Raw genomic sequence first — 16,021 nt, 5'->3', positions numbered from 1 at the left:
CCTTAACAAAGTGGCCGGTGAGTGTCTGTGGGTCCTGAGTGCCTTTTTAACTACGAAGCTGAGGTCAGTGATAGAGACCAGCAGAAAGCAGAAGTAAACAATCAATGGGGACGCAGGATGTTAGAAGAAAGAAAAAACAGGCAATGAAAAGAGCAACAGGATATTAGAAGACCGAGAAAGACAAAAGAAAACAGAAGCCATGATATAAAAGGAAGCAGAGAAAAGAACGGATGGGTTGAGGCAAGGCAAGCATTCGGATGTTTTGACACTCTGTAAATCGATTGAAGGCTTGATGCCAAACACTGAAAAGTGTCGTGTGGATCAAGCTCTGCAGCCATTAAAGCAAAAGCAGATTTTTTGTGTGTTGGCAGGTCCAGGATCTGCCTCAGTGGAGAAGAAAATAACACATATGGTGTTGTCAGATAACATATTAGCAGAGTGGTGTGGGGTTACGTACAGACCTGTAAAAAGTCAAGCAAAGTGTGCACTGTATAGACTCAAGTATATTTTTTTAAAATATATGTATAAGCTCTAGTGTGTGTACATGTGCAATGAAGATTAAAAGAAGGATCAGTTAGTGAAAGTGTCAAATGTCTTAGTTATAGTCCTCTGTGTTGAGGCCACGTTAACCATGAGAGAACCATGCTACACGTGTCCACAGCAACAAACCTAAACACGATCTTGTCAGTAAAGACAGCCTAATCTAATTTGCACAGCTATGGGAAATTATGAAATAAACTGCAGTGCCCATACACAGGAGCGCCCTAGGCAGGGACGTGCACTCTCATCAAACCACAGCAGATAATTTGTTCCAGGGCTGCTAATGAAAACTTGGCTGTGGTGTTTGACCCAAGAAATGATTGTACAAGCAACGAATACATCATCACAGAGCCGTCTCTGTCGCCCTCTGTACTGCATACTCTTTAACCCTCCTCTAATCACAAACAGGCGCATTCCTGTAGCATGGAAGCAGGCTTTAAAGCAAGGTTCTGCCACGTTTCAGGAATGCAGCACAGAGCTAAAGCTGCTAAAGCCCCCTGATGAAGGGGTCTAAGATCTTATTCTTCCACTTTCAAACAAAGCTCAATCCATACCTTCCAGCAAAGCATACACGTGAGTAAATAGGCTAGCAGTCCCCATTTTACTAAAATAACAACAGAAATGAACTTTAGCTGTTTGTCGCTAACACGTGTGTGTGGGGGAAATTTTCCTCAGAGCACACTGTGACCTAGTTCTATCAGTGGCTATACACAAGAGGGTTATAATACCTGAAAGAATAAAGCTCCCTTTATTGTTGTCCTTGCACTGGATTTCTTGTGAGTGGCCTACTTTGATGTTAGTGAGTTGCTCATTTTCATATTATTTCCATTGTAACTGTTCATGTATATGCGTATGTTCCCCTATTCAGACTCCACGGTGGCATATAGACCTGGAGCCCTGGGCCAGTGAGAGTCAGTCACTGGAGGATGAAGCTAAAAGGTTCCTCAGCTACATCACAACTCAGCAAGTGAGATTTTTTTTTTCATTTCATTTGCTACCGAAATGTATTTTTGATTATTATTCATTTAAAATGCCAACATTAAAACCACTGACAGATTAAGTGTAAATGGACTGGTTCTTATACAGGGAGTGCAGAATTATTAGGCAAATGAGTATTTTGTCCACATCATCCTCTTCATGCATGTTGTCTTACTCCAAGCTGTATTTGCTCGAAAGCCTACTACCAATTAAGCATATTAGGTGATGTGCATCTCTGTAATGAGAAGGGGTGTGGTCTAATGACATCAACACCCTATATCAGGTGTGCATAATTATTAGGCAACGTCCTTTCCTTTGCCAAAATGGGTCAAAAGAAGGACCTGACAGGCTCAGAAAAGTCAAAAATAGTGAGATATCTTGCAGAGGGATGCAGCAGTCTCAAAATTGCAAAGCTTCTGAAGCGTGATCATCGAACAATCAAGCGTTTCATTCAAAATAGTCAACAGGGTCGCAAGAAGCGTGTGGAAAAACCAAGGCGCAAAATAACTGCCCATGAACTGAGAAAAGTCAAGCGTGCAGCTGCCAAGATGCCACCAGTTTGGCCATATTTCAGAGCTGCAACATCACTGGAGTGCCCAAAAGCACAAGGTGTGCAATACTCAGAGACATGGCCAAGGTAAGAAAGGCTGAAAGACGACAACCACTGAACAAGACACACAAGCTGAAACGTCAAGACTGGGCCAAGAAATATCTCAAGACTGATTTTTCTAAGGTTTTATGGACTGATGAAATGAGAGTGAGTCTTGATGGGCCAGATGGATGGGCCCATGGCTGGATTGGTAAAGGGCAGAGAGCTCCAGTCTGACTCAGACGCCAGCAAGGTGGAGGTGGAGTACTGGTTTGGGCTGGTATCATCAAAGATGAGCTTGTGGGGCCTTTTCGGGTTGAGGATGGAGTCAAGCTCAACTCCCAGTCCTACTGCCAGTTTCTGGAAGACACCTTCTTCAAGCAGTGGTACAGGAAGAAGTCTGCATCCTTCAAGAAAAACATGATTTTCATGCAGGACAATCACACGCGTCCAAGTACTCCACAGCGTGGCTGGCAAGAAAGGGTATAAAAGAAGAAAAACTAATGACATGGCCTCCTTGTTCACCTGATCTGAACCCCATTGAGAACCTGTGGTCCATCATCAAATGTGAGATTTACAAGGAGGGAAAACAGTACACCTCTCTGAACAGTGTCTGGGAGGCTGTGGTTGCTGCTGCACGCAATGTTGATGGTGAACAGATCAAAACACTGACAGAATCCATGGATGGCAGGCTTTTGAGTGTCCTTGCAAAGAAAGGTGGCTATATTGGTCGCTGATTTGTTTTTGTTTTGTTTTTGAATGTCAGAAATGTATATTTGTGAATGTGGAGATGTTATATTGGTTTCACTGGTAAAAATAAATAATTGAAATGGGTATATATTTGTTTTTTGTTAAGTTGCCTAATAATTATGCACAGTAATAGTCACCTGCACACACAGATATCCCCCTAAAATAGCTAAAACTAAAAACAAACTAAAAACTACTTCCAAAAACATTCAGCTTTGATATTAATGAGTTTTTTGGGTTCATTGAGAACATGGTTGTTGTTCAATAATAAAATTATTCCTCAGAAATACAACTTGATAATTCTGCACTCCCTATATAGTGCTTTACTACTCTACCTGAGCGCTCAAAGCACTTTATACACCATTCACACTCATTCTCACAAGCTGTTTTCTATGCTGTTTCTATACAAGTGCTTTTTATTTAACGTTCACACACATGCATACACTGATGGATGCGTTGGAGAGCAACTTGGGGTTAGTATCTTGCCAGGGGATATTTGGCATGCTTACTGGAGCAGCCAGGGATCAAACCACCAACCTTCTGATTAGTAGGTAACCTGATCGACCCCCTGTTGGTTCTTTTTGTTTTTATGAATATTTTCTAATATAATTTTTTTAATTGAGGTCTAGGTCTGTTTTCTGAGCTCATTAAAAGCACTTTTAATATTATTTTTAGATATCTGGTCATGACAGGACAGCCACAATGCAAACATGTGATTTTTAATAGACTATGATGCATATTGATCGTTTAACTCTTAAGGGAAATATTTAAATCGAGAATAAGTACTTTTACTTCTGATGCTTTATAGCTTGCCTACACCTTCCTGATGTCCACTATTAAAGACCTATTTAAATTTTTACTGTGACATAGTGTACTTTATATTTACTATTTATTTCTTATTTGCGATATTGGCTGTGCTTAATGATGCAGTGCAAGCACCATCGATTCTGTCCTCAAAGCAAAAAATTAACCTGACACTGAATGCAAATCTAAGACTAGAGTTTGAGGCAAAAATAAATAAAGTAGTTAAGCCATGAGACACATACCTTTGGCTGCTTTTAAAAAAAAAAATAAGACTGCATCTCTTAGCCCATGATTGAGCTGCAGTGGCATCTCTTTCACATTCAGCATAGCCAAAACATTTTTCTTGCCCTGACAGTAAGCAACTAATTCATTACTCTATTGATTACTATACAGATGGAGCTCACAGCCCCTCTATTCAGATCTAATCAATGAGTTGTTGTGATTTGCTCCTTGGACTGCATCAGTATTAATTACTACAAATCAATGAAGATGTTTTGCATCATAATAAGAAGAAGAAGGAAAAAAGGAAAAATATAAAAAGGAACTGAGAAAGGTTGGAATTCTGGTTGGAAGGTTGGAAAATCTTTGTCTCTACGATGGAGGCATTCTTTGAACTCATGTAGTTTGTGTGTGCGTGTGTGTGTGTGTGTGTGTGTGTGTTTTTCTATTGCAGTAAATTGGCTTGGAGACAAATCAACATCTTATCTTTATCCCTCACACAACATAGCCAGAGCACAGAGTACCAATCTCCAAATGACTAAGCATCACTCAGTCTGTCTTTCACAAAGCAGAAATTTAGTTCATTATGAATTAGTGCTGGGATGTGCGTGTGTGTGTGTTTAGGTACTTTTGGATTTTTGTGCGTGAGGAAGGAAGGGACAAGGACAGGAACAGAGAGAAAGAGATCTTGTGAGCATGTGTGTACAAGTGTGTGTTTGTGAGGAGCTGTGGAAGGGAACTGTCTGTCATTGACAGTGACAGGCGAGGGTGGAGGGAGCTGGTGTGGGGATAGCAGCATCCTCTGCTGTAATGCTGACTGACATAGTGCCTGGTGGAACTGTTACTAAGAGAGATGGCCTGCGACACAACTGTCCAATCAATACCAGTCAGCAGCTTTCACGTGTTCATGCACAGATAAGAGTAAGTCTATATAAAAATATTAATAATACTACTAATAATAGTGTGAAAGAATAAGGCAGCAGGAGCGTGGGATCAATTTCTGATTAGCTTATCAACAATAAGAATGAACTTCTCATTCACGCTCAGTGAATGTTCTCGGTTTATACAGCTCAGTATTCTTTGTAGCTTTGTTCAGCTCTCAGCAGCTCAATGCAACTGATATGTCTTTAGATGTGAAGTGGCAAAATAATCAAGAGTGATTTCGCATTTAATTTTCCACAGTGCATTGTATGCAGATAAACGCTTTCAACTCGAACGCATTAACGATGACGGACATTGTGGAGAATGTTCAATATGTAAGAATTGGTTTAAATAGAGAGCAACAAAGACACATCGGGCAACTTTTGTCCTTTGTCAGATGGTGACACTGCACTTCAGTGATTCAGTTTGTTCCTTCCTGAGTCACCTGTCACAGAATGATCTCATTAAAATGGGCGATTTATACAAAAGCCACAGTAAGAAATTACGCCTAAGAGGTTCTTTTGAAACTGTACAATTCCAGCTTGCCAAAAAAGGGAAGGCTGGCAATGTAAACACGGCTAATGAACAGTTTCAAATGTAAATTTCTTCTATTTTAGGAACAGTAAGTGGATTTATAAGAGGCTGGGACATAGTACATTTCTTCTTACACATTTGCTTGGCTGCAAAACGTCTGCCATCTGTGTCTTTTTACCTGAGTTAGGATCTAGAAAGTATTTCTTATTCACCATTGAATGTAAATGAAAGATGGATATAGCCGTCACCTACTAGTTATCAAAGTGCCATTTTGAAAATTTAGGCTGAGTGTTTTAAATGTGTTGTGTTTGGAAAGCAGACATTATAGCAAATGGGAGATTGATTAGGAAATAAAGAAAGCTGTGAAAGCAATTTGATTTTATCAATTAGGGGAGATAAAAGCTCATTTCAATACAGAGTTCTAAACACTCAGATTTCATTTTGCAGCCAGAAGATATGTAATGGTAATCAGCATACTTTCACATTAGGCTCTCTTTTTAGACTAGAAGTTTGTGGAAGCTGCTGTGCAAGGTGGATGCCTTTTATTGGGAATAATAGAAGCTTTGGTCTCTTGCTCAAGGAGATTTTGGCTTTTTTAAAGACTGGTGAGAAATCCCCGGGCAACTTCTGAGCACTAGGAAAAAATATGCACTCCCCGACTAGATGGTGAGTGGTTGCTGACTGTTTGTGGGTGAAATTAGTCGCAAAGAGGATGCTAAAATGGTAAATGGCCTGTATTTGTATAGGGGTTTTCTAGTCCCTAAGGACCCCAAAGCGCTTTACACAACCAGTCATCCACCCATTCACACACACATTCACACACTGGTGATGGCAAGCTACAATGTAGCCACAGCCACCCTGGGGCGCACTGACAGAGGCGAGGCTGCCGGACACTGGTGCCACCGGGCCCTCTGACCACCATCAGTAGGCAACGGGTGAAGTGTCTTGCCCAAGGACACAACGACCGAGACTGTCCAAGCCGGGGCTCGAATCGGCAACCTTCCGATTACAAGGCGAACTCCCAACTCTTGAGCCACGATCGCCCATAAACCTCCTAAAAACCTCTAAAAACCTCCTTGTGGCTTTGTTTGCTAGCAAATTGCTGAAGTCACCTGTAGTTTGCATAGAAAATGCTAACTTGTCTGCCAACCACTCAATAAGCGGTTGCCAAAAGTGACGCAAACCGAAAATGCTTGCTTTGCTTTCAAATTAAGAGTTGCCCCTTGCTGCTGCAACTAAGACATTTAAAAGGGCGCAACTTTCACTTTTGAAGGCAAATATTCTCATCACAAAATGTTCTCTCTGCACACAGTTTCACTGCCACGGAGAGGGTAGTTTGCAGACAAATCATCATCTTTATGTAAGAGTGGCAATCTGCTGGCAACCAAAGCAACTGCATGGAGGTTTTCAGTGCACCACTGTATACGTCATTGCAAATGATTTTACCTAGCAACTCTCTAGCTGTGATAAGATGCAGTAGCACAAACAAAGTGTAGCTGCGAACATGCTACTTTGGACTTGAATGGTGTAGTACAGTAAAGCCAGACATTTGATGTCTGAGCCAATATTGTTTCTTCCCTTGCAAAGTTAATCTCGGCATCAGACAGAATGTGGAGAAACCGCACAGCAAACATTTGAGCAGTAGCTCCTGCTCTGTACTGGTATATGCAGGTGTGTATACAGCATTTTTGCAAATGTTGGTCCTTGGATTCTTGGTTGAAATTGATTATGAAAGCTGTATTTTTAAGGTTGAAAAATATAATCCACAACATTTTAGAACAATACACTGTTATTGTACAGTACTGAAAAAATATTTTTGTTAAAGATATGGCAGGATCCAAAGACTTTTATATGGAAGCAGCTAAAAGGATACTGTGTTTTAAATCCAACAAATTTTGTGAATTAAAGGGGGTAAAAGTACAATCTTAATCATAAATGAAGGATTTAAAGTCCTCGTTTTTAGTTTCTTTCTGCCAACCCAGTGACACTTGGCAGTGCATCAGCACCAGCTGTGCATCATGTCTGAGTCTGAGTTGTAGAACTCACCTAAAGAAATCAGGATATATCAGAGTGTCAACTATGCTGCCACATTTGACTTGTGTTTGCTTGAAATCCCTAGGACTCCATTTATTGTACAGAATGAAAACTCACTCGTTTGGTTGGAGTAATGCTGTCAAAGAGTAATGCGCTCTTACACATGAAATGCCCGCTTCTCAGAAGATTTATCTCACCACAACCCCCTGCCCAGTTAACGACTAGTTCACTTTCACATTCAGTGACCAGTGCAGTGAACAGACTTGGACATCAATATCCAAACAGCGCAGATGGTCTTGAATGTCCAGCATACAGACACAGACACTTATTTTTGCTTTGCGAATTGAGTCGGTGTGGTTCGGTTGCTCTGTCATTCATTTCTTGTTCCATTTATATTTGCAATACAGGACTCCGACTGTGTCAGATAACATGGCTGTCTTGACAATAAGTTCTGCTCCTTGTTCCTGGAAAAATGGCTGTTAATATGTCTTGCTTTGTGTTTACATTTATGTTTGTCCAGGTGTCATGTGCGTCACTTCGAGGCAAGAAAGCAGACCAGGAAGGGTCCATTGGGGCATGGGCTGTGTGCCTAGATCCCAATTATAAACTGATCCGCAGGATAAAGAGCAGACACTGCCGGGTGTACTCTTTTGGGTGAGTATTGTTTGTTAGACACTCACACATAATTTTGTTTTTGCTAAATGTGTGTTCCCTCAACAAGGAATTGTCCAATATATAGGGAATGGAGTCAACTGTAGTCGCTTACACGGAAACAAACAGTGACGGAATTATCTGCAGGTGACACAATTATTCAGAACATCTCATTCTGAGACAGGCTGTGAGATATCTGCTGGTAATCAAAATTGCCACAGCTGTCAGTAAACTTTATAGTAAAGTAAAGTTTATTCTGTATCATAAAAATATATTCAATGTCTATTTTCACACACAATAAATGAAGTGCGTGTCTTTCTCCACCTTCCTTGTTAGCCTCATCTTTTCATGTCCTCGGCGACTAATTGTACACTAAGTATGATTTTATTTTGTCTTTATGTCTTTCTTCTTACATTGCTTTTGTCTTCGTGCAGTTCCATTTTCACTCTGCACATTTTCCTTTAATTTGTTGTCTTTTGTTAAACTTCAAACGTCATAACTATTCTACCTTTGGTTCCTTTAACTGGATTGGCATGTAACCCTGACTTCAGTCAGCCAGACCACCAAGGCGTTTGACCTTCTTAAGCCCTGGCTGTCATTCACTCTTAGCTTTGTGCCATGGATCGGCTCAGTCTAAGTCTGCTCGGCCAATGCTGAGGTGCAGCAATGGTTGAAGGGATTTTTCTGCTTGGAGAGAAGGCTTATTAGTTTGACCGTTGAGAGACAGCACAGGTGTGCTGGCATCAAGGCAAGCGAGGCGCAGATAGGTGTGGGAGAGTGGCAGGAGGGGCGGGGAGGTCAAAAGGGTGTCAGAGGCCAAATAGACAGGAGAAAAAAACATATCTGATATCCTCTGGCTGACTGCAACGGCACTCTGTGCAGACAAGCTACATGGACACGCACTAAAATTCAAATGAGTTTTATCAAACATCTCAGAGATTGATGCAAACATTTTGATATTTGGCTTGAATATCGGCTTGGAAAATGTGACTCAGATCTAATTTTTCAAATCAATGAAAGCTACTTGGCGATCTCTTCCTATCTAACTGATCACTTAATACCTCTGGAATTAATTCAGTTTACACTACGTCAACTCATCTCTGTCGAATACAGTAAAAGCGAGTCCCAAAAAGACATTAAATTCTTTAAAAAAAATTAAACTTCCCGAGTAACAAAATAAATTTCCTAGAATCTCACGGAGAGAGTTAATCAAGTCAGCCTGCAAACTGCTCTCTGAAGTTCCTCCCCATGTCCCCTATCTGACCTACATTCATTACACACACACACGCGCGCGTGTGCATACACGTGCACATGCTCTCACACACACTTCTTGGTCATACTCTTGCCTCTTTGCCAGGTATGTTGAGCATCCTACTCTCAGGAGAGTTTCTCTGACTTGCAAAGCCCTCAACTGTAGTCAACTGCAGAAGATTAAAAGGGATTTAATAGAAAAGCCAAATGCTTTTAGTACGCCTCTGTATGTGCCTTTGAACTCAGCACATTATCTAGGTACACTTTCGTGTGTTTTGCTGAACGTGTGCAGCTGATACACCTCATTTGCATGATGTGCAACGAGCCGGGGATGGCTGTGCCTGGGAAGGATGAGCAGCTGTTCACTGATTGGTCTGTCACATGTTGGTGTATAGGGGGGGACGCAGGATGTTTTTCCACATGAAAGACCAATTATCCACCTTTTCCACTGCTGTAAAAACAGCCCACATTCTGCTCAAATTAAAGCAGGCTTTGTTTAAACTTGTATCCCTTGTCTTCCGTGTATTCTTCAGTATTTGTATAATTAGTCCATCTGCCTCCGGTGGAAAGAACTTGAGATCGAATATTGAGGTCCAGCATTTTTAATACGTTACATAAATAAAGTGACTTGACTTTTAACATAAATGTGGGCATGTGAGATGCTGCTAGTGGATAACAGCATTAATACCTGCTGTATAGCTAGTAGCAACGGTGGCTCTGGCTTCTCATGCTTTGTTTCCTTTAGCTCCCCTTCTGGGCAAAATTAAGAAAATATGATAATCAGCCATCTCATCACCATTACCTATTGTTCTTCCCAGAGTAAAGGCTGTTTGGTGATTTTTAGGAAGTTAACCAAGCATTATTCTATGAGTGATGGCTTTAGTATGAACTAAATAAGTGTAACAAAACCCCCACAACCAGTTAGTAACCATAGGTTTTATATAGAAGCTGGACGAAGATAGATGTGAAGCCAAGCCCTGCAACAGACTGGCAACCTGACAGGGTTCTAAGAGACAGTGCTAAGAAATTCAGTGCTAAATATATACACAACACATATACTCTTATTTCACTCATCAAAACTGTAGCACAGGCTTATTAAAAAAGGCTAATTGAGATTTCCAAATCAGTGTATTTGCAGACGTCTATTAGACATTTCTTCCTGTGTTGGCAGCAACCCATCAGTCACAATAACCTGATAATAATCTAAATTTTAAAAAAAAACAAGCTTAACATGAACAGTGTTTTGGGAAAAATGGTTAAATTAGCCTGTAAGGACCTTTTTTAATGAGGCTGTCAAGATGTTTACTTCTGATTAAGAGGATTTCTGCTGTAAAGTTGGGCATTTAAACATTAGTCAAGTGACCACTGGACAAACTGTAAGTTTGGGTTTTTTACTGTTTTTAATGACATCAGCGATCAGTAATCCATTAGTGTGACAGTGAGCCTGAAACCATAACCATAACCTTGAAATTGAAGCAGCAACAGCAGTGTTAATTTAATTATTTACACCTGTCATTTTCCTGCGAGATGCTGAAAAGTTTGTCGTTAAAATTTGTCGTTGACTACACCTCCACATTTTCTATTTCGCAGGTAAAACTTTGGAGGGGCAACATTCAAGTTCACAGATAATATTGAAAATGTTTGCTCAGATCATACTGTCTCATTTTTAGTCAACATTCAAGGAGACAGAACTGTGAAGTCATGTTGGATTTGCACATGAAGGGCAGAAAAGATTTCTGCTCTGAAACTGGTCTAAACTTGACAAGTTACCTGTAGAATGAATGACACAACTTTAGAGCATCAACACAGGCTAATGGACATGAGGGTGAAAAAAACCCCAACAAACAAACAAAAAAACCTTTTCACATTTAAAGGACATGTTTATTCATGTCCTTTGGAGACAAATATTGTCATAAAATTGGGTTTTGTTCCTTAGCTCTGAGTTTTTCTATTAGTATTTGGACTGCAATGGGTTTTATTCCTCTTATTGCTTTATTTCTAGTCCATTAGGATTCCTGTGTTTATAGTGTTTTGTAGTTTTACTATTTTCATGTCGTTATCTTCTTGATTATATTTTCAGTTTGGCCTTTGGGTTTCCTAGTAACTCTAAATTGACTGGTATAGAGCCCCTTTCTTCTCTACGTGGACCCTCAAAGAAACAATACACATCCATCTTGTTTCTTTGCCTAAGTGAAATCAATTTAACAATCAGACCCTGGTGAATATGTCACAAGTAACTCGGGGTTCAGTATCTTGTCCGAGGATAGTGGAGCCAGGGGTCGAACTGCTATACCTGTGCCTGAGGCAAAGCCACGCCAGTGGTTATGGTTTTTTGCCACCAATTCCCTTGTATCTTGTCCAAGTGTGAAATTTAAAGTGAGAGACAGACAGTGACAGAAGCCAGAATGAGAAAAAACTGGCACAAACTGGGACAGTTTCTCGACCCACCAAGGGTTTGTTAATCAGCCCCAGACTTCACCACACCCAGACAGGCTGCTGACATAATGGGTCAGGTGGATTCATAGCTCTTTATTACATTTACAATCCTCTGGGAGTTTGTGACCAAGAATCTAAACAATCATAGATCTTCATATTTGGTTACATCAACAGCAGTCTCCTTACAGCCTCTATAAAGAATGTGTATGAAGTAAATTTCTTTCTAGAACACCCACATTTATGTAGCCATTCATCCATTATGTTACCCCTCCTGCTCTCATGAGAGACCTAGTAGAGACCCTCCTTTATGAGCATTGTTATTCTGAAGGGCATGTGATGCACTGTGACTCCCCCCTTTTGCTCCTGCCGCCTCATGAGTCATCCCCGATCCCCGTAGTATCGCAGCACTGATTCTCAGCCGCTCACCAAAACCTCACCAGAGAATGAAAAACTCTCAATGAAATATTTAGTGCTTTAAAAAGAGACATCTAGTTGCATCTCAATCCCTCACATATGCTCATTTCTCATCTTCCCACCAGCGTGATGCATTTGGGGACCCGGTGCCTCATCTGTAAAAGACGCGTACTGTGAAATCTACTCCCTTTGTCACGATTACAGAATACAGCCGCCGCGCAAACAAGACACAGGGGAATGCAGATGCAGAGACAGTGACAGGAAGAAAAGGAGAAAATTGTGGAATTAGAGAAGGGAGGGGTGGCATAAACAGTGAACAGCATTGAGAGAGGTTAGTGAAAAAGTGCGGGGAGAAGGGAGAGAAGGCATGAAAGAGACAGAGACACGAGGGAACGTGTCTGTCTGCTTAGATTTACACATTTTAAAATAGAGAAGCAGGCCACTTGTAGGAAAAGAGATGTGGAGAGCAAAGGAGAGAAACATGAAACAAAGGAGACATAAGAGAGAAACACAAGCGTCAAGTATCTCCTGGCTAAAATCTTTATTCCCTTCGTTTGAATTATTGATTCTTTTCTGGCTCGGAGGCCAAGTAAGATCACAGTGACGCCGTGGTGTTATCTTGTCTGTATCCTTTTATCAGTTTTGCTCGCTCTGTTGCATTTGACACGTGTAACAACTGGCTAAGGTGTTGTTTCATGTCACAAAACCGATCTTTGGGTCTTTGATCAAATGTTTTCGCTTTAGTGGCGCCTCAGATCACATTTTTAAAGTTTTAGATCACTGGAATACAACAGAAGGGCTTCATCCTGCGTTGTTCCCCATATGGAAAAGAAATAGTAAAAACATATATGATTTACTCATGAAAGTGGCCACTTTCTCATTACTTTCATATATATTTTTTAGTAAGTATATAAAACATACAAGTTTCATTATATAATTTTTCAAGGGATCTTATATGTGTTTTCACTCCTGTATGCTTTTCATACAAGTTTCATACAAGACAGATAAAAACTTTATAAGATTTATATATATCTTTTCCATATGGGTCTCATAAGCACTTGGCCCTATCAAATGATGGAGCAACAATAAAGACGATGGTTTTATAGTAGGCAACCAATTTCTAATGAAATCCAACCCTGCATGAAATAAACACGCATTGAAGTTATACAGCTGCATTCATGCAAACATCCCTCTCTAACGATGGCTATTTTTAGAAAGTTTTTAATACCTGTGTTTTCCTACCTGACTGTCTGTACCTGTACCACACTTTGACTTCCTTAAAAATGTGCACAAGGGGTGAGATTGTATGAAACTCAATAGCTAGTTGCCATATAACTTTGTCAAAATATCATAATTTGGGCCACTCGTACCACCTAGTCTTCATGTGTCCCATGAAGAATCTCTTCATCTCGTCATTGGAACATTTTACACAAATGAAGTCAAGACGATGAAATATGCATTCCTGTAAATGGAGCTGACTCTCACATATTCACCCTGTCTGTATTTTTGTGTGTTTTCTAGGTTAGGAGTGGATGACCGGTCCCTGGAAAGTTCTCTCGCCCAGTCAGGCTGTGAAGTCCACTGTTTTGATCCCAGCCTTAAGCAGCCTCACCTGCAACAAGCTGAAATGTGGCTCCATCGTCTTTCTGTAGATTGGAGGGATCCCAGCCCGGCCGTTGTTGCCCAGCGTCAGTATGCCAGCACGAAGAAACTAGCCACCATACTTAATGACTTTGGACACAGAGAGGTAAGAGATAGAGAATAGGCCACTGAGGCTCTGGATAGGCATGCTCATGGCATGCACAGCAAGACTGGGGTCTTCCTGAGTGGAGTTTGCATGTTCTACCAGTGTTGGCATGGGTTCTCTCCAGTTTCCTCCCAAAGGGGGCACATACAACCAGTGTAATAATCTAACACCAACAACAACAACAAAAATAACATGCTAGGCTACTCTGCTAGCCAAATTAGCCAAAGATCTAACTAAAAAAAGAACTAACATGATGATAGTGGAAGTCATTCAACTGCCTGCCCTCCACAGTTAAGGCTAGGCTAGCCGCGTTTAGTTATTTAGCATTTTATTTAATGGTGGTTGTCTGCTCCGCTCACCTCTAACTTGCTTTTCTCCTCTTTCTTTTTTCTTTTCTTTCCTTTTTTTCTCTGTGGTTTTTCAGTTTGTTTAAACAGAATCATGCATACATAAGTGAGTGGAGTCAGGTGGAGCCCACTTAGGGAGGTCAGGTCAATCCTAGTGACATTTCATACTGCAAGCTTGTAAGCTCTCAGCGGTCCCACAGCGGTCTAGGTCCCCTAACAGTTGCCTGCCCATGACCCTGAATTTGGATAAGCAGAATAAAATGGATAAATGGTTGTAGATTCTGCCTTAAACCTGATGAAGGTGTTCCTTTATCAACGTCGGCATTATTCATGCATAGCAAGCAAGGGCAGGTTTGCTCCTGCGCGCCTCAACATAAAACAGCTCATTATGATTAATTCCTCTGTCTGTCTTAAACTCCAGGTGAATATCTTCACGTATATGTGACTTTTTTTTCTTGTAAATATGACTGTGCTGGATGTATTACCTCCCCAAAACTCCTCAGGGTTTGTGTTTCACCTCATCAGATAGGGATCTGCATTCACGTTCAATCATAAACACACGCACCAAGCCCAGTCATAGCATGCATGCTAATAAACACAGTTATAGAGCCAACAAGCATGCCTGAATAGGAAGGCTAAATGGTAATTCAAGGTCAAGGAAGCCATGCTTCTCTAAAGAGGTAATTAAATCATGACTTAAAGGCATCAAGGCTCTCTTCTTGTAATATATCCACTTCACCGGGTAACTTTAATAGTTACGGTTACAGAACACTGATTAAAGACAGAGCATTCAGTTTGGTACATAAATGCCTTGATACCATTAAGGATCCAATATGTAATTTTTTGTTTGTTTGCTTGTTTTTTAAAAGCCATTATTGTCACTTCCCTCAGCCACCTTTTCTGATTATCCTCCTTTTTCCTGTTAGAGGAGTCATAGATATGAGTGATTCCACAGTATTGTGTTTCACACATTTGCCTAACATGTGCGGTATTCTCGGTTTGAGTTCAGGAAGAGGTACAAATACCTCAGAGCCAAATCTGTGGCAACTGCTCATAAGTAAGGGAGCAGCTGAAAGAAGCCTACAGGCACCTGCTAACAGTGTAAATGGCTGTGTTGTGCCACTAATTCTGCACATACACACACACAAAACAGGAATATAACCAATTTCTACCTTGGTTCAAGGAATGTGTGTCATACCTGTAAGTCAGCATGAACTAAAAATATGAAACGGGGTTCAGCATGCAGCTTCCAGCAAAACGCAGCTGAATCAGGTACTTCTCAGCTTGCGGACAACAAACTTTCAAAGGACAGGAAGGACTAAAGTGCACTTGGTAATAAAACTGCCAGTGAAGACACAGTGAAGTTGAAACATTTGTACAGCTGAAGGCTCCTTTGTTGAAAAATGTGAAAGTTCCCAGCAGAAATTGTTCTGTACGTGTAGTGTTGCTGGAAGTATAGCTGCTCTGCAGTACTAGCTTTTACAGTACAGCGAGCTTTATGATGCTGCACAATAAGCCAAATCCTTTTCCCTGAGACTCTGTGGTCACATATGGGTTTAGTGTAAACGGTCATGTTCGCTGATGTGTCCCCCACAGGGACATAACAAGAATCAGTTCAGGGTGCGGCGACCCTGTTTCATGTTATCCCTTTCGCCTTTCACATATGGTTTGGTCCTGCTGATATTATGAGTGGATTATATATATATATACACAGTGGGGCAAAAAAGTATTTAGTCAGCCACCGATTGTGCAAGTTCCCCCACCTAAAATGATGACAGAGGTCAGTAATTTGCACCAGAGGTACACTTC

At 40.8% G+C, this 16,021-nt stretch overlaps 1 protein-coding gene across 1 annotated transcript in view; it reads left to right on the top strand.

The window, feature by feature from the left end:
* The window catches only part of mettl24 (methyltransferase like 24), a 39,775-nt gene that overhangs the window by 17,848 nt on the left and 5,906 nt on the right, over positions 1-16,021 (top strand). The window contains exons 3-5 of the mRNA XM_005734453.2: positions 1,409-1,507; positions 7,887-8,020; positions 13,640-13,865. Coding sequence (XP_005734510.1) covers positions 1,409-1,507; positions 7,887-8,020; positions 13,640-13,865 — 459 coding nt within the window. The remainder of the gene's footprint in view (positions 1-1,408; positions 1,508-7,886; positions 8,021-13,639; positions 13,866-16,021) is intronic.

Source organism: Pundamilia nyererei, unplaced genomic scaffold (genome assembly GCF_000239375.1).
Source record: "Pundamilia nyererei isolate P.nyererei 1_Seehausen unplaced genomic scaffold, PunNye1.0 scaffold00058, whole genome shotgun sequence".
Taxonomy (NCBI): domain Eukaryota; kingdom Metazoa; phylum Chordata; class Actinopteri; order Cichliformes; family Cichlidae; genus Pundamilia; species Pundamilia nyererei.
Note: the sequence above shows the minus strand (reverse complement) of the source record. Positions and strands in the feature narration are given on the sequence as shown.